Consider the following 22,620-nt stretch of genomic DNA (forward strand, 5'->3'; position numbering starts at 1 on the left):
GTGTCCACTGTCCCTGTGGGACACAGTGGCCAGTCATTGATGCCCTTAATCCGGGCCTCCGTTTCGCCAGCTACCTGGCAGGTGTATGGTAAGGCTTGGGAGGAGTGGTGCTCACTAATTCAGGGTAGGCCAGTCGACGAAAGCGACGGAGCGCGAAGCGCAGTGACAACTGATTTCCTATTACGGATGAGGGAAGGCGGGGCGTCGGGCACCTCGGCACAACGGAAATTATCGGGGCTAGCATTTTTCTTTCAATTATTGGGATGGGTAGACGTAACTAAATCCTTCTGCATAAGACAAGCCATAAAAGGTTGGAAAAGGCTTCAGCCAAGCCAAGAATGTCACCGCCCCATTTCTCTGAGACTATTGCAGGACCTAATTGCGATATCCCAGTCAATCTGCTCATCGCAATATGAGGTGGCCCTCATATCGGCAGCTTTTGCGACCGTCTTTTTCGGAGCACTGCGTATTAGTGATTGGCTACCACGGTCAAAAAACGCATCGGAAGGAGGCCTAATTAATGAGGACATAGTAATATGCCGCGACGCCCTGCGCATCAGGGTTAGAAAATCCAAATGCGATCCCACCGGGAGGGGCACATGGGTCCTGGTTAACTCTACAGAGGGCCCAGCTTGCCCGCTAAAAATGGTGAAAAGATACGCCGTAATAAGACATGCTGGTAGATTTTTCTTCACTCATACGGACGGGGCCCCTCTGACCAAGTACCAATTCAAGGCAATGTTCAAGCTATGCTTGGAAAAAACTGGCGCAAATCCAAAGGAGTACGGAACACATTCGTTCCGGATAGGGGCGGCCACAGAGGCAGCTAAGGCAGGAGTGTCAGAGGCCGAAGTGCAGCGAATGGGTCGTTGGAAGTCCGCATGCTTCGCCAGATACATAAGACCCGACTTGCTTAATTAACATGTGTTGTCTCTTACAGGGGTTGAAGTTTGGGTGGTAGGAGATTCCTACATATATTGGGCCGAAAAGAGGGCCAAACTGCGGCCAGGAGGAACAAATCTTTACATCCCGGGAATACAAGTTAACTGGAGGGGTATCAGAGGCCTCCAGTGGAAACAGGTGTTCAAGGAGATGGTTGTCATAGCAAGGATGGCGGAACGCCCGGTGATAATGGTGTTACACACGGGTGGCAATGACCTGGGCAAACAAAAGGTGGCCGAGTTGTACAAATGGGTGACAACGGATACGGAACGGTTCAGCAGTCTGTTCAGGAACATGATACTGGTGTGGTCAGAGATAACACCACGGGCCGTTTGGCGCGGTGCAAGAGATAAAAAAGCCATAGAGCGGACAAGGGTGAAATTTAACGCTCGGATCGGAAAATATGTGAGAGGAAGAGGTGGTATCGTGATTCGTCACCAATACCTACAAGGGGATAACACGCCACAATTAAGACCGGACGGAGTTCACCTAACGGACATTGGCCTCGATATTTTTCTGTCTGGTTTACAGGACGGGGTTGAACAGGCCCTAACATTGTTGGGTGGGGTCGGAGTCCCGCGTAGGTAACACACGGGATCCTCTGTGGCGGAAGAAGCGGAGGAGGGCAAAGGTCGTAGCCCCTCGTTGGGCCAATTCCCCTGTCGATCACGGACAGGAGCTCGGCGCGAGCGCCCATTACGATATGTAATTGCCCTTTCTCTGCTTATTTAATAAAACTGTGACCGACCTGTTCAACCCACCTAGGACTGTGTGTGTTTCATTACGGGAGTGATGGGAGGGGGAAGGCACTGGTTACGTCACCCAGGTCTCCACAGTCTGGCAGACGCGGTACTGTATAAGGTGCGCGTCTCTGACTGGGGAGCACCTAGATAGTGCAGCACGGAAAGGTTGTCAGTGCCAGTTCCCCCCTAGCATCACTCCCCCTTAGTGATGCACTAATTAGAAGACCCCCAGCCGGCCAGTGGTCACTGGAGGGGAGGGGTCCTACGGCCACTCCTACAGGGGTTAAATCCAGGTGTCTGGCCGGGAACTTTCTCTTTTCCTCCCGGCGGACACCTGGAAGCTTTTGTCCCACCCTCCCTCCCTTTTTAAAGGCTAAAGATGGTACTAACCTGCGGGATGATGTAAATTTGTAAATGCTATTGTAATATTTTACGTAAAAAAAAAATAAAAATGTATATACGTATGTGATATAACTAACCCTAGTAACCTTTATTAAGTCACAGCGGAAAAAGTGGAGGAGGGCAAAGGTCGTAGCCGCTCGCTGGGCCAATTCCCCTGTCGATCACGGACAGGAGCTCGGCGCGAGCGCCCGTTACGATATGTAATTGCCCTTTCTCTGCTTATTTAATTAATAAAACTGTGACCGACCTGTTCAACCCACCTAGGACTGTGTGTGTTTCATTACGGGAGTGATGGGAGGGGGAAGGCACTGGTTACGTCACCCAGGTCTCCACAGTCTGCTGCATAAAGGTTGATTATGGCCCCATTTGATGCTCCATAGAAACATTTGCCCCATATAATGCTGCATTAAGGTTGATTATGGCCCCAGAAGATGCACCATAGAAACTTTTGCCCCATATAATGCTGCATTAAGGTTGATTATGGTCCAATAAGATGCTCCATAGAAACATTTGCCCCATATCCTGCTGCAGCGATTAAAAAAAAAAATGACATACTCACCTCTTGTCCTGAGCAGGCGGGGACACCGGCACTTGCGATAATCACCTGTCCCCGTTTAACCGCCACGCTAAACATGTCATCGCGCCCCCTGACCTGAACGTCACAGCCAGAGGACACGGAAGACGGAGCCCGGCGGTGGAACGGGGACAGGTGAATATCGCATGGCTCACCTCCCGTTATACTCACCCTCCCGTCGCGGTCCCTGCTTCTCCGATGTGATGGCGCCGGCAGCTTGTTGCTGTGTTCAGCGGTCACTGGTACCGCTCATTAAAGTTATTAATATGCGGCTCCACCCCTTTGGGAGTGGAGTCGCGTCAATATTCATTACTTTAATGAGCGGTACCACGTGACCGCTGAACACAGGAAGAGCTGCGGGCGCCGGAGAAGCAGGGACATGCAGAGATGCGCCGGGAGCTGGTGAGTATGATGAACAGCTGCAGCTTCCCCTCCCCCGCCGACCTCCTGGGACAATGACTTCAGTATAAGCCGAGAGGGGCACTTTCAGCCTAAAAAAATGGGCTGAAAATCTCGGCTTATACTCGAGTATATACGGTAATAAGGTCACGTCCATATATTCACTTGACCGGTCAATGACTAACTGCAGGGTCAGGTGACTGTACGGATGGTACAGTGGAGATCCCTGAAGCGGAGCGCTGGAGTGCAGACTTACAAGGAACACTTCTGCATTTTAAGGCTGTGGCCACTATGAGGTTTTGGTGAATTCTTAATGCTGCATATTTTAGCTGCTTCAAAAACGCAGCGTCTTACAGCTCCAGCAAAGTGGATGGGATTTATAGAAATCTGCCCACTATGCTTTTTCACTCAACGTAAACTAACCTGCTGTGCGTTCTTCACATCCGCAACATGTCAGTTTCTCTTGTGGGTTCGCTAAGTTTCCTCTGTGGATTTTCCCCATTGACTTGCATTAGATGCAGAAAAGCCACAGGTAAACCTATTTCAACACCCTCATCACCTCACTATCCAATAACCCTAAATTTCTCTTTGACACTTTTCATTCCCTACTCAACCCAAGAGTGCAGGTCCCAACCACGGATCTCTGCGCTGATGATCTGGCCAATTACTTCAAATAAAAAATTTACCATATCCGACAGGAAATTTTCTCCCAATCCCCTCATACCATGCACTGTCCTCCCTTCCACTCTGCATCTAGCTCACTCTCTGATTTTGAGCAGTCACAGAAGAAGTGATCAGGCTCCTTGCATCTTCTCACCCTACTACTTGAACCAGTGACCATATTCCGTCACATCTCCTGCAGTCCCTTTCCCCTGCTGTCACCACTCACCTAACTAAAGTATTCAACCTCTCTTTCTCTTCTGGTATCTTTCCCTCCTCATTTAAGCATGCCATCATACATCCATTACTTAAAAAACCATTCCTCGACCAAAACTGTGCCACTAACTATAGACCTGTCTCTAATCTTCCCTTCATCTTTAAATTACTTGAACACCTGGTCCACTCCCGTCTTATCTGCTATCTCTCAGATAACTCTCTTTTCGACCCTCTTCAATCTGGTTTCCACTCTTTACACTCTACTGAAACTGCCCTCACTAAAGTCTCCAATGATCTACTAACAGCTAAATGTAATGGTCACTACTCCACGCTAATTCTCCTGGATATCTCTGCAGCATTTGACACTGTGGATCCTCACTATGCTCCGCTACTTTGGCCTCAAGGACACCATTCTCTCCTGGTTCTCCTCCTACCTCTCTGACCGCTCCTTCATTGTATCTTTTGGTGGATCCTCCTCCTCTCATCTTCCCCTTACTGTTGGGGTTCCTCAAGGATAAGTCCTAGGCCCCCTCCTCTTCTCTTTGTATACCGCCCCCATTGGGCAAAATATCAGTAGATTTGGGTTCCAGTACTATCTCTATGCTGATGACACCCAATTACACACCTCTTCTCCTGACAGCACGCCTGCTTTTTTAGAAAACACCAGTGACTGTCTTACCGCTGTCTCCAACATCATGTCCTCCCTCTATCTGAAACTGAATCTGTCAAAAACTGAACTCCTTGTGTTTACTCCCTCTACTAACCTACCTATGCCCAACATTGCCACTTCTGTGTGTGGTTCTACCATTACTCCCCAGCAACATGCCCGATGTCTTGGGGTCGTATTTGATTTAGAGCTTTCATTCACCCCTCATGTCCGATCACTGGCTTGCTCTTGTCATCTGCACCTCAAAAACATTTCTGGAGTTCGACCTTTCCTTACTTTCGACTCTGCAAAAACTCTTACTGTTTCACTTATTCATTCTCGTCTGGACTATTGTAACTCTCTACTAATCGGCCTCCCTCTTAACAAACTCTCCCCGCTCCAATCTGTCCTGAATGCTGCTGCCAGGATCATATTCCTCACCAACCGTTACACCGATGCCTCTACCTTGTGCCAGTCATTGCACTGGTTACTCATCCACTCCAGAATTCAGTATAAACTTATTACCCTCATCCACAAAGCACTGCACGGTTTAGCACCATCCTACATCTCCTCCCTTGTCTCAGTCTACCACCCTACCCGTGCCCTCCGTTCTGCTAATGACCTGAGGTTAGCATCCTCAATAATCAGAACCTCCCACTCCTGTCTCCAAGACTTTCACGTGCTTCGCCAATTTTTTTGGGGGAAATCACTACCCAGGTTAATTTGATTAATCATTAATACCCACAGTTTTAAGGGTGCCCTAAATACGCATTTGTTCAGACTGGCCTACCGCCTCAATGCATTAACCTAACGATCCCTGTGTTACCCATTCAAAATTATCACCATAATCAGGTTCCTCGCATCATGTTCTCATACGGTTTATGCATTTAATAGCCCTCTGTGTCTGTACTGTTACACATACTGGTTGGTAGCCGGTTCATGCAGCATTATATGAACACCCGATTTCTTACATTATGGCTGATCGGATCAATTGCTACCATCCACCTTTCATGTCTCCCCTTTTTCCTCATATATTGTAAGCTTGCGAGCAGGGCCCTCATTCCTCTTGGTATCTGTAGATTTATGTGATTATTGTTATGCTGTAATGTCTATTGTCTGTACAAATCCCCTCTAAGATGTAAAGTGCTGCAGAATATGTTGGCGCTATAGAAATAAAATTATTATTATTATAGGTAAAAAACGTACATGTGATTTTAGCGAGTTTTCGCGGCTAAAATGCATCAAAAACTCATGTAATCTGCACGACTATCGATAAAACCTGCAGCGTCAAAAAGACGACAAAATGTCTGTAAAAAATGCAAGTAATCTAATTTACTAGATAGGTGCAGAAAAGCGAAGACAAAACTTTTTCTCTGGATAGTTTTAAAAATGTAATGAAATATCCTTGCAACCACGGCTCCCCATAAAAATGCTAGCGACAGTAACTAACAGCATCCGACAGCCCTGCTCATGACTCCAGAGGACTATACGAAGAAAAACAAAAGCTACACGCCATTATAAAATGTCGTCAATAAAGTAATAGTTACTGGAAGACGGTCATTAATTGGTCTTCAAAAAGATGGCCGCCACACTACAGCTGTGCGAAGAACAAAGGACACTTTTGTAAGAGAGTTTGAAACTCTAGCTCCCTCTAGCGTTTACAATCTATTGGCTGAGAATGACGTCACACCGAGTGGCCCTGTCGCGCACTGGTGACGTACACACAGTGCGGAAGTGAAGCTGTGAGCCGTAGAGATGCACCGGAGAGGGGTGGGAGCGGGGGCGATTGCCAAGAAGAAGCTGGCGGAGGTGAACGGGCTGGGGATAACCGGGGCATGGGCTCTCCGCATGTAATCAATGTGTAAACGTGAGGGAGGCTCGTATTGTGCCCGCTGTTACCCAGTACAGTGCTGACAAGTCTGTAAAGCATAGGGTTGTGTCCAGTGACGTCATCAGCCCAACACAAGGCCACCCAGTATGGGAAATAGTAATTAAAAATGTCTGCAGAGGAGGAGTAGTGCGGTCACCCATAGCAACCTGTCAGCTCCTGTAGCCCGGTGCTTATAATGTCCTCATACTTCCAAGTAATGAGCAGTCTGCTATTATACCCTGCACTTGTGTCCAGAAGGATTTTGTTAATGGTTTTAGAGTTAAAGGGATTGTTCAAAGGATGAAAATGATTTGTAAATGGGCTCCGCCTGGTATAAGTAATACCGCTAGCATTAGTCTCTGCTTCTAGGTACCGACACACCAACAATGCCGGTCGCTGCCTGCGGTCGGTAGCTGCCTGCGGTCGGTCGCTGACTGCGGTCGGTAGCTGCCTACGGTCGGTCGGTGACTGCGGACAGTCGCTGACTGCGGTCGGTCGGTGACTGCGGTCGGTCGCTGACTGCGGTCGGTAGCTGACTGCGGTCGGTCGGTGACTGCGGACAGTCGCTGACTGCGGTCGGTCGGTGACTGCTGACGGCCGCTGACTGCGTTCGGTCCCTGACTGCGTTCGGTCGCTGACTGCTGTCGGTCGCTGACTGCGGTCGGTCGCTGACTGCGGTCGGTCGCTGACTGCGTTCGGTCGCTGACTGCTGTCGGTCGCTGACTGCGGTCGGTCGCTGACTGCGGTCGGTCGCTGACTGCGGTCGGTCGCTGACTGCGGTCGGTCGCTGACTGCGTTCGGTCGCTGACTGCGTTCGGTCGCTGACTGCGTTCGGTCGCTGACTGCGTTCGGTCGCTGACTGCGGTCGGTCGCTGACTGCGTTCGGTCGCTGACTGCGTTCGGTCGCTGACTGCGTTCGGTCGCTGACTGCGTTCGGTCGCTGACTGCGGTCGGTCGCTGACTGCGGTCGGTCGCTGACTGCGGTCGGTCGCTGACTGCGGTCGGTCGCTGACTGCGTTCGGTCGCTGACTGCTGTCGGTCGCTGACTGCGTTCGGTCGCTGACTGCGTTCGGTCGCTGACTGCTGTCGGTCGCTGACTGCGGTCGGTCGGTGACTGCTGACGGCCGCTGACTGCGTTCGGTCGCTGACTGCGTTCGGTCGCTGACTGCTGTCGGTCGCTGACTGCGGTCGGTCGCTGACTGCGGTCGGTCGCTGACTGCGTTCGGTCGCTGACTGCTGTCGGTCGCTGACTGCGGTCGGTCGCTGACTGCGGTCGGTCGCTGACTGCGGTCGGTCGCTGACTGCGGTCGGTCGCTGACTGCGTTCGGTCGCTGACTGCGTTCGGTCGCTGACTGCGTTCGGTCGCTGACTGCGGTCGGTCGCTGACTGCGGTCGGTCGCTGACTGCGTTCGGTCGCTGACTGCGTTCGGTCGCTGACTGCGTTCGGTCGCTGACTGCGGTCGGTCGCTGACTGCGGTCGGTCGCTGACTGCGGTCGGTCGCTGACTGCGGTCGGTCGCTGACTGCGTTCGGTCGCTGACTGCTGTCGGTCGCTGACTGCGTTCGGTCGCTGACTGCGTTCGGTCGCTGACTGCTGTCGGTCGCTGACTGCGGTCGGTCGCTGACTGCGGTCGGTCGCTGACTGCGGTCGGTCGCTGACTGCGTTCGGTCGCTGACTGCTGTCGGTCGCTGACTGCGGTCGGTCGCTGACTGCGTTCGGTCGCTGACTGCGGTCGGTCGCTGACTGCGGTCGGTCGCTGACTGCGGTCGGTCGCTGACTGCTGACGGTCGCTGACTGCTGTCGGTCGCTGACTATGGTCGGTCGCTGACTGCAGTCGGTCGCCCTTTTTTTCTTTTCTAGTGTTATTTACCCTCCCATTTCCCAGTAAACAGCATAAAAAATGCACAAGACTTTGCTTTGTTATTGCAGTACTCCCTAAACTTTGTAGGCTAAGATCTATGAACCCCAAGATGATCCTGTTACACAGTACAATTGGATCTGCAAAAAAAAAAGCCCTTATTATATACTTGAAAATTTTTATTGCACCCCCTTAAATGAAAACATTAGGACAATATGGCACACTGACCGAAAAGGGGTGTGCACCACTGCTGATGGGGGATGAAAGAAGATTGTTCTACTACACAACACTGGGCCCCAAACCGAATACAGGCTTCAAGGAAATGAGGTTCTTTATGCCAATTGAGCTTTCTCCTTAGCTGATTGGTCGTTTGGGGACCATTTGGGTGCATTCAATGCAGTTTATATACTAAAGGGCCATGGATGGAGCTGCATAGTTTAGGAAACTCAATTTGCATATAGGGTGCAGTTTAATTCAGCGCCACAAAAGGAATTTGAGTGAGAGAAATCTTGGCAGTTACTCCGGAATTGTTCTTGTTAGGGCGCAGTAATATGGCCGTGTAAATCGGAACACAGTGCATGGACTGGCTGGCTGCCCTCCTGACCCAAGTGTGACAGCTTCATGTATTTCTATGCAGTGGTCAAGCTCAGGTCAGGAGAGCCACAGCCTGTCCGAGCATTGCTGTCTGATCTTGGTCCCATTTATACGGCTGCATGACTGTGCCCTCAGTGTCACAAAGAATAGCCCTAAAGTGTAAATACGGATGACCGTAATGCAAACCAGAAACTATCTAGAGCAAAAAAAGGAAGCCCTCCAATAAAAGTTGCAAAGCAAGTAAATAAATTTTATTAAATCACATAATTTTAAAATATATAATAGTTGGAGATGAAAGCAGACCATGGAGAAGATGGAAAAAGCAAACACTGGACAAAGAGTATTCTAGATTTGTGTCCTGGAAATTTCAATGCAGAGTATATCACATCCCATAAACATTTTTTTTCTTCCATGGCCTATACTGCAAATTGAGTAGTTCAATGAGGTAGATAATTCAAGTTTTCAATAGGTAAAGTGCATAGTGCAAATCATTATAACATACAAAAGGATGCGGGATGAATGGATAAAAAAACAGACACACCTGGGATTTTGTCTCTGATGCCTCCTAAAGAGGTATAAAACGCAGGTGTAGATTATAATACAAAATCCTGTAAGATGCATACCTCCTAGGGGAAATCAGGGACAAATGGTGCACTCCATAGCTCAAGGTAACTAAATAATGCAGCATAACAATAAACATGTAAGAGCCAGGCACAGTCATAAATACGCAGAGTTCTGTGATGTCCAGTGTACCCCTTAAGGGCAACTTTTATTCCTTTTTTTGCTCTACATATTTTCTGTGCCCTTAGTGTGCCTATATATATCTGACATTCATGGTCCGAGTCCATCCAGACCGGCCGCTGGTCTCTTGATGCAAACTTGACAGCCCCATGTATGCCAATGGGGCTGTTGAGTTTAGGCCAGTCCATACATCATGTTCTAAACTTGGACTGTCAATGTTGACTGTGTGAAGCCGGATACAGGTGTACTGGTGAGTGCCTCCACTCCTACACGTAAGGATAATTTTAAGATGCACAGATAAAATTCCGAAGGATCACAAACTGGGCCGGTCAGACATAATACACATCGGGACCATCAGCTACCAGGTTTAAGTGAACATCATTCTCAATCAATTGATTATATAAATCACCAGTATATATACAATCAAAAATATAAAAAAATACAGACTCAAAAGAATCAATCAAATATGAGGAGAACATGAGTCAAAATGTATCTCAAAATATAAATGTTTTATTAAAGGTAGACATTTACCACATAGACTAAATATAAATATATATAATTGGATGCAATAAAATAGTGTGATCCCCCCAAAAAAAGTAACAGTCACAGGGTGGATCAAGTCGACATATGCTAAAAAATTACATATACGTGTGGAAAGCAATGCATACAACCAATGTAACATAAACAGGTGGAACAAACAGTCACTTGTCAGTACCAAGATTAATCAGTTCCACCTGTAATCGCCACCATGTCTAGTGCCAACATGCATTGCTAAAACCATTACAATGTATCAAGCATGAATAGCATAAAGTATGCATAGATAAATCAAGGGTTAATTACCCATGTTAGGTCTCCTCTTGTCCACGAAGCGACCGCATCATTCTCAATCATTTGTTCTAAGGAGATCAGTGGCATCAGATTTTAGGCAGCGGCCTATTACTTTCCTGTATGCTCTGCCTATCCTGGTATACATATGTATGGGGGGTGGGGTTTGCTAATGTCACTGATCTATGTGACCTAGTGCTGTTGCATTGTGCGGATGGATGATCTTTTACATTAACTTGGAAGCAAATGTATTGTACAATTTTACATATAACTGTAAAGATTCTGATAACCTTTCTCCAGGCCAAGTACAAGGAGCGAGGGACTGTCCTGGCCGAGGACCAGCTTGTACAGGTGACCGAAACTGTATTTTCTTTCAAGTCTTCTGTGGGAAATGTGTATAAGGCCACGTTCACACGGTCAGTATTTGGTCAGTATTTCACATCAGTATGTGTAAGCCAGGAGTGGGTGATAAGTACAGAAGTGGTGATGTGTTTCTATTATACTTTTCCTCTGATTGTTCCACTCCTGGTTTTGGCTTCCAAATACTGATGTAAAATACGGAACGTTGCCTAAGTTGTGACTCTGCATTGCTATTGTAGATTTAACACTGTTTACTTAGTTCTGTTTTCGGTTATTTTGGAACATAAAAGAGGTCGGCAGAGCCCTGCATCATGTGAGATTAAAGTGCTACCAATAAGGCTATGTGCACACGTAGGAAAAGTAGTGCAGAATTTTCTGCACAAAATCTGCATCTCCTGGCAGAATCCGCAGCTGCGGATTTACCGCGGTTTTTATGCGGAGTTGATGCGGATTTTGTGTGGATTTTCTGCGGTTTTTGCCACTGCAGAGTTTTATCATGGAGGTGTGCAGAAACGCTGCAGATCCGCACAAAAGAAGTGACATGCACTTCTTTGAAATCCACAGCAACTCCGCACTGATCTTTCCGCACAGGTTTTTTTTTCCCATAGAATAACATTATACTGTACATCACAGTGCGGGTCTGCAGCATTTCTGCGCGGAAAAATCCGCTGCGCATCCGCAGCAAATCCGCATCGTGTGCACATAGCCTTACACTTTCCTAGCACTTATGCCACCCTTTTCTCACATTTGGCAGGTTTCACAATAGTTCTGACCGAGGCCATGTGCACACGATCCGGATATAGCAGCGCTTTAGACGCAGTGTATGCTCACTGTGTCCAAAGCGCTGCTGTCTATTGAAGGCAGGTGAATCCACATGTTTTCACTGAACCGTGCAGATTCACCACATTCAATACATTCTATTGGTGAAATTTCTTGGAGACCAGCGTCTCCATAAGAGAAATTGCCAAGGTCTGGAGAGACGCGCCACATGTCAGTCTCGGCCGGTGAAGCACAGGCGTCCGTGGATGCATAGTGGATATGGGATTTCTTGAAATCCCATCCACTATGCTGTAACATCTGGCCGCTGCGGGTTTGAGGCTGCATAAGTACGCAGTGTCAAACCCGCAGTGATTACTGATCGTGGGCACGTACCCTAATAAATCACAGATATACTAGTCGTAATCCACATGTCTGTAGTGAAGACAGTCACTTATTTAGAGAGGTATTGGTGATAATTTGCTGATCACTAACGTTCCCGCTGATCATGAGATCATTCCCCAATTCCGTGTTGGACTGGAGTAGTGGTCAAGCATGTGCAGTACTCCTTCACTTAAAGTTTAAGATACTAACTGAGTTAGCCACGTGCAGTCTAAGTGGCAATGCACATATTTTACCATTTATTAGCTCCATTAAAAGAGGGACTCGGGACCTGTGTTGGCGGTTGTGATTATGTCATGACCCCTTTAAGCTTGATCTAAATATTGAATTGTGCTTGTCTAATACTGTTATTAACAATCATTTTTCTTGTTGTGAATCTCTCTATCTTTTCATTATTGCAGATGTCTAAGCAGCTAGAAATGTTCAAAACAAATCTAGAAGACTTTGCCAGTAAACACAAGCAGGAAATTCGCAAGAATCCTCAGTTCCGAGTTCAGTTCCAAGATATGTGCGCCACAATTGGAGTGGACCCCCTCGCCTGTGAGTTCTAGTAGATTGTAGTATCCATTGCTACTGGTTCCTTCATCCACTGAGTTCTATACACTGCTTGGGAATTTTGTGTATTATAGCACGAGATGGATAATGTCCCCACTTCACCCCATAACCTAGTTTATTAATCATCTATGTTATTTTCTAGAAGATGTGCTAATAGAGCGACTGTTGTGTTTGTTTTTCAGCGGGTAAAGGCTTCTGGTCAGAAATGCTGGGTGTCGGAGACTTCTACTATGAGCTTGGTGTACAGATAGTAGAAGTATGCCTGGCTCTAAAGCACCAAAATGGAGGTAAGCGTTGGGCAGGGATTGTGTATGGGCAAATCAGTCTGGTTAGTGCAAGGCTGGAACAACAGAATAATGGCTTGTCTGTATAGGCCCAAGTCAATTAACACCCTACCCCCACCTACTGCTGGGCTATTAGAGAATACACAGTATAGTTTATTTTCAAAAGGTTTGGTGACTGCAGACTGCCGCACACTGTCACGATTCTCCAGTATTCCCAGTGTGATCCCACGTGACGAGTATATGATACTTGTTGTCACGTGCCACCTACACTTGTTCAACTTCTCTAAATAGAAGAGAATTGAGAGAAGCGAAGGAATCTAGTTGGTATGTGACTATAAGCATGCAAATTACAGATGCGGTCACGTGACCAACCACTCGCACTGGCAATACCAGGGAATTGCGAGAACATGCACAATGTCATGATTAGGCAGTCTGCAGTCACACAGTGTGACTGAAAATGTTTAGCCAAACCCAGATAACCTCATTTGTAAATTAAAAAACACAATGTTGGGGTTCTCTGGTGTGTCACTCTTTTGACAGCTCTCTGAGATTTCCTGCTTTTGAGCTGGGAGATTCCACTGTGTGGATGCAGAAAGGGAGTGTGCAACATGAAAAAAACAGAGACGGGAGGAGATCTGTGCTGTTGTTTTCCTATATATTGGATCCAGTTATCTAAGAAGAGATGTAAGATAGATTCCTTTGTATTATGGAGCAGTAGGAAAATAGCAAATGAGGTAAACCCTGTCACAGCCTTCTCATTGTGTTGCGACTGGCTACCTGTGTACAGTATGTAGCAAGAGACTGAGAATAACTCTTTACAGGCTGAAGATTCCTTCCTTTGCAGATTAACCTTTTACAAGCAGCTATGTCTTCCTCTTGCAGCTGTATCATTTGGGCAGCATAATACACAGGGCCAGCTTGTTACATGACTGATAAATAATATTCTGTTACATTTTATCCTGATTCACTGCTTATTATGAAGGAATGGTGACATAATTCACCATGTTGGTGATTCTCTCTTGGTGAATTCATGAATAAAAATAGGTAAACCAATTCTCCCATTGCAATCTATGGACAAGTGAGTCTATAAAACAGGCCAGATCCTGCCATATATGAGCAGAAGGCTCCACTTTGCCATGCAGATGCTTATAAACCCCTAATGTAATTTCTAACCTTTTCTTTGACAAGTTAGAATATCTGAGCGTAGAGTGCCACATTATATTTTATAGTATGATCCACTTACTGCTGTGTAAATCTTCATTGAGCAGTGCAGAGATGTATTTCTTGCCTCTTTCACCCAGCATCTTCCCCCTCTAGCCTTCTTACTTGTAAATTATTTGCTCCTAGGTCTGATAACCCTGACTGAGCTCCACCAGCAGGTATTAAAAGGAAGAGGGAAGCTGGCTCAGGACGTCAGCCAGTGAGTAGCCTTCACATGACGCGGGGTCGCTAGAAATATCAGTATTTATCAGCATATCAGTTTAATTATTACTTTAGGAGAGTAATTGCCCCAATATTGTGTATGATTTCTAATAATTAATATGTGCTATTTGGGAAAAATGATTAATATACCTTTTTTTCAATTATTTAAATATATAGCAGTCACCACAAGAGGTACGGTATTGAAGATGTTAGTGTCTGTTTTCCAAAAATCCCAGTGTTCAGCAGGTTGTGTATATTAACCCTTTTCCACATTGATGTGACTCAGGCAAGGTTCCCTGTGTGGTCTCCTCATGTTGTACATGCCAGCTAGGTTACATAGCTGACATCTGTTAACTATTTAGATGCAGTCAGTCTCTGACAATGGAATTTAAATGGATCAGATGCTGGTGCTCTAGCCTATCGGGTCCAATCGGCCCCCACAACACGATCGCAGGTTATCAGTGGGGACCGGCCAATGCCTCCATGGCTGCCATCTTCATATGAGACCATGATTTTTCCTATATATTGCAATACTGTTTTATTGCAGTGTACAGTACAAATGATGACACAATTGCAGGTTCAAGTCCTCTAAGGTGACTAAACAATTAAGTGTAAAAAAAAAAAAAAAAAAAGTTTTTTGAAATATATAAAATAAAATTGCCCCCTCCCCTTGTTTTCATTGTTAAAAATAAAAAAAAAAACATACTTGGTATCGCAGAGTTTGTGAAAGTCGTATCTTTTAAACTATAAAAATTAAAAATAGGAATGACAGAATTGCGTTTTTTGGTCACCCTCCCATAAAAGAAAATTATATTAAAAAACAATCAAAATTTTCTTATGTACCCCAAATTAGTAAAAAACAAAATCTGACCATCACCTTCTATCAGAATGAAGTGTGAACAGGTGCAAGCTGCTAAGCCTATATAACACAGGTCAACAAAAAAAAATTTTTTTTTCTGGTGTCCAAAATATTTTAATGAATTTGGGGTATTTTTGGGGTGCTGATTCTGAATATGCTATCAGTTTTGCCAGATTGGCTCAAGTTTTTGACATTTTTGGTATCTTATTTATAGCACTTGTTGGTAAATGCGACGCATCATCTCATTAATTTCTTTGGATTAGTACTTGAACTGAGCAGTTCTCAATATAGTTTTGTGTTAATTAGTGTTCTAAAAGTTTGTTCATAGCTTGATTTTTGCACTAACTTTATGTTGTTGTCTGTTTTCCAGTGAAAAGCATGAACTCATCAAGAAGAAGTTGTCTTAACGATCCAGACTCATTCTGTTACATTTGTGGTGAATACACACTGCCAAAACATAGAAGAAACATAACAGACTTCGTAAAAAAAGTGTATTTTGCCTATTTTGGGGTTATGCTTGGGGACCAAGACAAGTTTTGGGCACCACACATAGTGTGCAAAGCATGTATCGAATTATTACGAAAATGGAGCAAAGGACAAAGAAAAAGCTTCAAATTTGGTGTTCCAATGGTGTGGAGAGAGCCAAAAAATCATCATGATGACTGTTATTTCTGTGCAGTGCAAGTACAAGGATTCAATAAGCATAAGAAACGAAAATGGGAGTAACATGGAATCTGCAAGAAGGCCTGTCCCTCATTGTGAAGATGTGCCTGTACCTGTGTTTACCATAAATAACAGTCATCATGATGATTTTTTGGCTCTCTCCACACCATTGGAACACCAAATTTGAAGCTTTTTCTTTGTCCTTTGCTCCATTTTCGTAATAATTCGATACATGCTTTGCACACTATGTGTGGTGCCCAAAACTTGTCTTGGTCCCCAAGCATAACCCCAAAATAGGCAAAATACACTTTTTTTACGAAGTCTGTTATGTTTCTTCTATGTTTTGGCAGTGTGTATTCACCACAAATGTAACAGAATGAGTCTGGATCGTTAAGACAACTTCTTCTTGATGAGTTCATGCTTTTCACTGGAAAACAGACAACAACATAAAGTTAGTGCAAAAATCAAGCTATGAACAAACTTTTAGAACACTAATTAACACAAAACTATATTGAGAACTGCTCAGTTCAAGTACTAATCCAAAGAAATTAATGAGATGATGCGTCGCATTTACCAACAAGTGCTATAAATAAGATACCAAAAATCTCAAAAACTTGAGCCAATCTGGCAAAACTGATGACATATTCAGAATCAGCACCCCAAAAATACCCTAAATTCGATGAAATATCTTTGGCACCAAAAATGCTGTTGACCAGTGTAATATACAAACGAAAGAATACAGCAGGATTGTGTTAGCTCTAAGACGTATGCAAACATTGAATATACGAAATATGTTATGCATTATAGCTATATAAAATATACTTATAAAATGAAGGTGCTTAGCACGCAAATTGCCCAACCAGCCACGACAAGGCGACCTTTCTCAGGAAGGACCCTAGACCTAATATCAAACATGCCTTTCCCAGGCGAAAAAGCCTACAAACTGTCATGATTGGTGGGTACAAATTAATTGGCCAATTTGCACACTAAGTACCTTCATTTTGTAACTTTGGTATTGTCGTAATCGCAGTGACCAGAACAGTCGTGTTTTTTACAGCACAATGAATGGCATAAAAAAAATGTAAAAAAAAAATGGAATTATCTGTTCAGTTCATCCTACTTTGAATTTTTATCCAGCTTTTTCAGTACATTATATGGCAAAGTGAATGATGTACGGTAATTCAAAATGTAAGCTTGTCCACTGAGTGCCTCTGCCCCTTTAGTTTTGCAATCGGGGTGGTGGGGTCTTAGCACATGGGTCTTCACTAACCAAAACTTATGACATGTCAAATGTTTTAAATGCCAGTTAGGCTACTTTCACACTAGCGTCGTTTGGCCTCTGTCGCAATGCGTCGTTTTGGAGAAAAAAACGCATCCTGCAAAAGTGCTTGCAGGATGCGTTTTTTCTCCATTGACTTGCATTAGCGATGCATTGCGACGGATTGCCACACGTCGCATCCGTTGTGCGACGGATGTGTCGTGTTTTGGCGGACCGTCGGCACAAAAAAACGCTACATGTAACGTTTTTTTGTGCGTCGTGTCCGCCATTTCCAACCGCGCATGCGCGGCCGGAACTCCGCCCCCTCCTCCCCGGACCTTACAATGGGGCAGCGGATGCGTTGAAAAACTGCATCCGCTGCCCCCGTTGTGCGGCGCTTTCAACGCTAGCGTCGTTGCGTCGGCACGACGCTAGTGTGAAAGTAGCCTTACCCTTTAGCTATTGCAGTGTTCATAGGGGAAAAAAGCTGTTAAATACTTTACAGAGACTATCAAAGAGTGTATTAGTTTCTTGAGTCTTTTCTTCTTTCAGGGATGACATCATCAGAGCAATTAAAAAATTAAAAGTCCTCGGTAGCGGTTTTGGTATCATCCCAGTGGGTGGAACATATCTGGTGCAGTCAGTTCCTGCTGAGCTGAACATGGATCACACGGTGGTCTTACAGCTGGCGGAGGTCAGTAAGGACATTCAGTTTTTGGTGGTTTATAGATTTCATACAGATATTATCGCTGCATTCATCCTTCTGGATCTTACGATCATTTTTGCATGCTCTTCTTTAAAGTTGGAAAGTTATCTCCTATGTAAAGGATAGAAAGGGAACTAACTTTCCAGTTGCTGGGAGTCCAACCGCCATATCCCTCACAGATCCTGAGAACCGGGGCACTGAAAGGAGCTGAAGTCAATCATGTACTCAGCCTCTCCATCCATTCTAGTAGGACTACCGAAGATCGGATTAATGCAGCACTTAGCAATCTCTGGAGCTCCCATCGAGAATGAATGGAGCCTCAATGCGCATGATCAACCTCTGCTCCACTCAGTCGGGGCTCTGAGCCCTGGTTCTTGCGATCGGTCTGACCCCCAGCAATCAGAAAGCTATTCTCTATACCATGGATGGGGTATAACTTAAATTTAAGAACACCCCTTTAAGGACACTTTTTTTTGGCCTCCATTAGGTGAACGGAGCCCTACAGGTATGTTTGATGTATGTGCCAAGCGCTTTCCTGGTGCATGTTGTACACAGACACTACAAAATGAAATGGACAACTTCTAGCTTTAAAATGCAAACAAAGAGTGAGTTACCCATAACTGGCTTAGAGTAGTGAACACTCTTGTGCTGAAAGGAAAATAAGCTGCCGCCTGCTACAAAGCCAATCTGTTAATGCCCATTTGCGTTAATTAATTTACAAATTTATCAAAGGCACTGCAGAAATGTGTTAAAATTATATGTCTGGTGAATTTGGTATTCCTAGAAAATTAGACAAGGTCACACACGTGTGATTGCTGAGGGTCTAAGTGAATGGATCTGAGCTGTAGTACCAGGAGCAGCCACATGGATGAATGCGTCCTTGTTCCTGGATTTATAGGATCTATATTGATAAGACCACAGCATTTGAGAGACTCATTGGCCCTTTGTTCTGCTTATTTACACTGGAGCCAGTACAGCAGAATTTCTCTAGGAGATGGTAAGATATGCTGCTTTCCCATCAATGTCTATGTGGAAACATTAGGGAATCCAGCACAGGTAAGAATGTAAAGCTTTCCCCCATCTGACCTCCGAGGGGTAAAATCCTGGGCTTTGGAACTGTCGTACAGTGACTATGTTTAGGTGATTTGTGTGTTAAATGATTTTTTTCCCCCTGCAGAAAAAGGGCTATGTTACAGTCAGCGAAATTAAATCAAGTCTGAACTGGGAGAAGGAAAGAGCTAAACATGTCCTGGTGAGTGTTGTCATCAGACTTTGTAGTAACATTTTCTTTCTGTAATGTAGATTTGCAACAGGGAGGCACCAATAATCACTGTTGCCCAGAGTAGCCAAGTGTATGTGTTTTTGTTACTACACTGAAGAAAGAAACCATAACTTCTTTATATCATTCTGCTACCATTTAATGCCTAGGTGCGGTTTTCTTTTCAGTTTGGGAAGGATGAGTGCTGCTCACCCACCTGGACAGTCTACTGGTAAAGGTCATGCTCGGAGACATTAACCTTTTCAGCTTGCCATCACACCACCAAATATTACCTTCTGCATTTGCATGAACCAGTATTAAAGCAATTGTTTCAACATAGTGCTTCAGGAGCGTTCCACTTCCCTGCCTCCCAGCTTCTTACTTACCTAGTAGCAGTGCTGATGATTGACGGCTCTGACCAGTACCATGGTTCAGCCATTGGGACGATCTGTGCATTCTATTGCTGTAGGCATCTGTTCTTCTGCAACATCGAAGTAACTGAATCCAGCCAGCTTAAGAGCAGCAGGGCTTTCAACAGAGTGAAGCCTTCGGGTCCAGTGTTTCCATAGTTCATATCCCCAGAGTAAATAACTGGGCCACGTGTCATCTCATCGAAGAACCCCTAAATCTAGTAGGGTTGTCTCTTTTTGTGGCGGTATTCCTCCAAATTTCCATCAGTGCAGTAATCTTGACACGCATCTCTTGTATCCAGTCTCAATCACAAGACTCCAGCTAATCTGCTAGGTTTCCAGACCCATAGACATTAGTGGTGCATGAGCAAGTCAACTACTTGGGGTGTGAATTTTGTTCTCTCTCCAGTGAATGGTATGCCTCTGCATTCCAGTGATACTTATTGCTCTAGACTGGTCTCACTGAGCCTCATGTCGACCTGGCTCACCTTCCTTTTCAATATGACCGCTTTCTCAGGGTTTGCTTCTTTTTTTTCCTCTTTACCTTAGCTATGTTTTCTTGACTTGGCTGTGGATGCCAAGGTTCTAAATTTCAAGAATCTTTTGTGACTTGGTTATCTGAATCCTGGTTAAGGCCCATAAGTCTTTTGTTTGCCAAGATTTATCTCTGTATTTGAAAGTAGTCTTCGGTTTGAATGAGCGACAGCTTCCATCACTTCATATATTTAATTCTTAGGATCTTGTCTTTTTTCAATTTATTTTGAGGGTAGAAATTGATTTCCTCCTGCAACAGGTTTCTGACCTTTACATCTTCTATTGCTCTTGACTGTTCATAAGCAGGGAGTTGCCACTTCTTCCGATTTTCTGGAGGGTTACTTGCATTGTCTGAATTGGTCAGGGCTATTGGGATACTTCTGGCTGAAGCCTCCTTTCATGATCCCAGGTGGTGTATCAGTTTTACCAGCTACAGTGCAATCTTTTTGTAGTGAATTTGCTCTGCGATTGTGGATGCCTACAGGTCTACGAGTAGAGCTGATCCCTTTCACATTACCATCCATCCCCCAGTTTGGCAAGGCTTATTCCTGGGGCCCCGGTTTCCATGTTATATTCATTGTGGCATTGCTCACCCTATGGGACTGCTGTAGAGTGTACCACAATGCTATTAATGATAAAATTGATTTTTTTACTTGTCATCAAATACCTTTTTTGATGATTATATTAGGAAACACTTCTTTCCTGGAGTCTGTTCTGGTTGCTTTTGACCTTTTGTCAAACAGGATCCAACATGACCTGACCCCAAGAAAGAGAACAGATTTTCCGGTCTCCTCCCGCTTTTGGCGGTAACCACAGATGTTTAGTGCTACTATTTAGGTTAGATACCACAACTCTTATTTGATGCAATATTTCTGTTGTGAAATCCACAATATGAGATATACAAAACTCAATTCTCTTAAAAGGTACAGTATGTTCTATGTGTGAAAATATCATCATTTTTTAATAAGAAATTGGCCATTTTAGGACTAAAATCTGCATGGAGGTTACCCTGTGTGAACATAGTACTCATTACGCAAAGTTTGGAACAAGATAGCGAAGGCATAGTGAACACTATATTGTGCAATTATTTGCCATTTTCCTAGTGGTATTGGCTTTTTAGATAGTACATTTTAGAGGCCATACACTATAATTTATGCAAGAAATTGGCTTAAATTTGATCTCAGATCTGTATATAGATTGAATTATCTGGCACAGGGAGGACTAGATAAAGTGAATTTTACTCCAGTTGAATGCTCATTAAAACAAGTGCATATTATGCCATGTTTTAAGACAAGTATGCTACCTGGTGGGAATTCAAGTCCCTTAATTAAAAAGAAAAAAGTGAAGTAACTAATGTTTTTGTGATTACTGTGTCCCCTCCTCCAGGAGCATTTGATTAAGGAAGGACTGGCCTGGATTGACTCACAAGCAGCAGGGGAGCCCCAATACTGGCTGCCAGCTCTCTTTTCTGAACTCTATTCTCAACAGATTACCCCTGATGAGAACACAGTGGAGGCACCATGACCCCCGTTCCTGACACCAGAAATGTCCACTACCTCAGACTTACAATCTACTGCAAAGAGAAGCCTCTTAGTGATGATGACTTGCTGGGGTGTAGCAGACATGGGCTGCAGTGGGTACATGTATCTCTTCCCTATAACTTAGCACTTCTCTACCTGTTCATATCGGACTCCTGGAGCTTTCTCCCCAGAGGGCAGTAAGTGTGGTTGAGATGTACTGCAATTGAGCAGAGGTCATCGAGTCTGCAGCACCCATCTCTGGAACCAGTACAGACAGTGATCTGGATATATGCAGAGTGCCAGTTCTGTTTCTTATGTTTTTGAGGAGCTGCAAGTACCCAGCAATGTATGCAATCCAACCTGGGGGACTGGGCCTTTAGCAGCCATTGGTTCCACACAGCCTGGATGAAGAGCAATCTTATGTATCAATGTAATATACTTTCTATAAATAAAATTTTGGAATATTTATTATGTCATGTCCTATGTACAATATGGGATGTATATAGCTATGCAGCAGGGGACGGCGATGTCTATTCACCCTATCAACACAGTGAACAGATGACAAAATAACTCGACTCCAGCACAGATTCAGACAGGAATTTCTTTATTCAGTTTATAGAAGATTCAGATTTACCAAAATTACTGAACCTGTTTCATCCACGTACCTGTAACAAAATCCTCTGACATGATTTGCAATGAACATCATAACAGAAGCGAGCAGTGTTCTTGAATGTCATGTGTTTAAAGGGAACCTGTCACCCCCCCCAGGCATCTGTAACTAAAAGAGCCACCTTGTGCAGCACTAATGCTGCATTCTGACAAGGTGGCTCTTTTAGTTATGCTCCCTGCACACGCTGAAATAAACGCTTATAAAATGTGCCCCCACATACCCTGAAATGGTCCCAGGGGCTGGTCTTTCCCTCCTAATCAGACGAAGCACAGGCGTCATGCCGGGCGCCGCCTCCTCTTGCTTTACTAGCGTCCCCGGCGCCTGCGCTGTAAGTATTTTTCTGGGCATGCGCAGTTGCGCTGCCCTTCGAACTTACAGCGCAGGCGCCAGGGACGCTAATAAAGCAAGAGGCGGCGACGCCTGTGCTGTGTCTGATTAGGAGGGAAAGACCTGTCCCGGGACCATTTCAGGGTATGTGGAGGCACATTTTATA

At 44.9% G+C, this 22,620-nt stretch overlaps 1 protein-coding gene across 1 annotated transcript; it reads left to right on the forward strand.

Annotated features, from left to right (window-relative positions):
- The first annotated feature begins 6,283 nt into the window (after positions 1–6,283).
- SNF8 (SNF8 subunit of ESCRT-II) lies at positions 6,284–21,923 on the forward strand. The gene is made up of 8 exons (XM_077252188.1): positions 6,284–6,391; positions 10,771–10,821; positions 12,390–12,528; positions 12,726–12,830; positions 14,175–14,247; positions 17,582–17,723; positions 18,913–18,987; positions 21,324–21,923. The coding sequence occupies exons 1-8, from the start codon at positions 6,338–6,340 to the stop codon at positions 21,459–21,461; spliced, it is 777 nt and encodes a 258-aa protein (XP_077108303.1). The 5' UTR covers positions 6,284–6,337; the 3' UTR covers positions 21,462–21,923.
- The last annotated feature ends 697 nt before the right edge of the window (positions 21,924–22,620 follow it).

The sequence above is a fragment of the Ranitomeya variabilis genome, chromosome 4 (assembly GCF_051348905.1).
Source record: "Ranitomeya variabilis isolate aRanVar5 chromosome 4, aRanVar5.hap1, whole genome shotgun sequence".
NCBI classification, from domain to species: Eukaryota; Metazoa; Chordata; class Amphibia; order Anura; family Dendrobatidae; genus Ranitomeya; species Ranitomeya variabilis.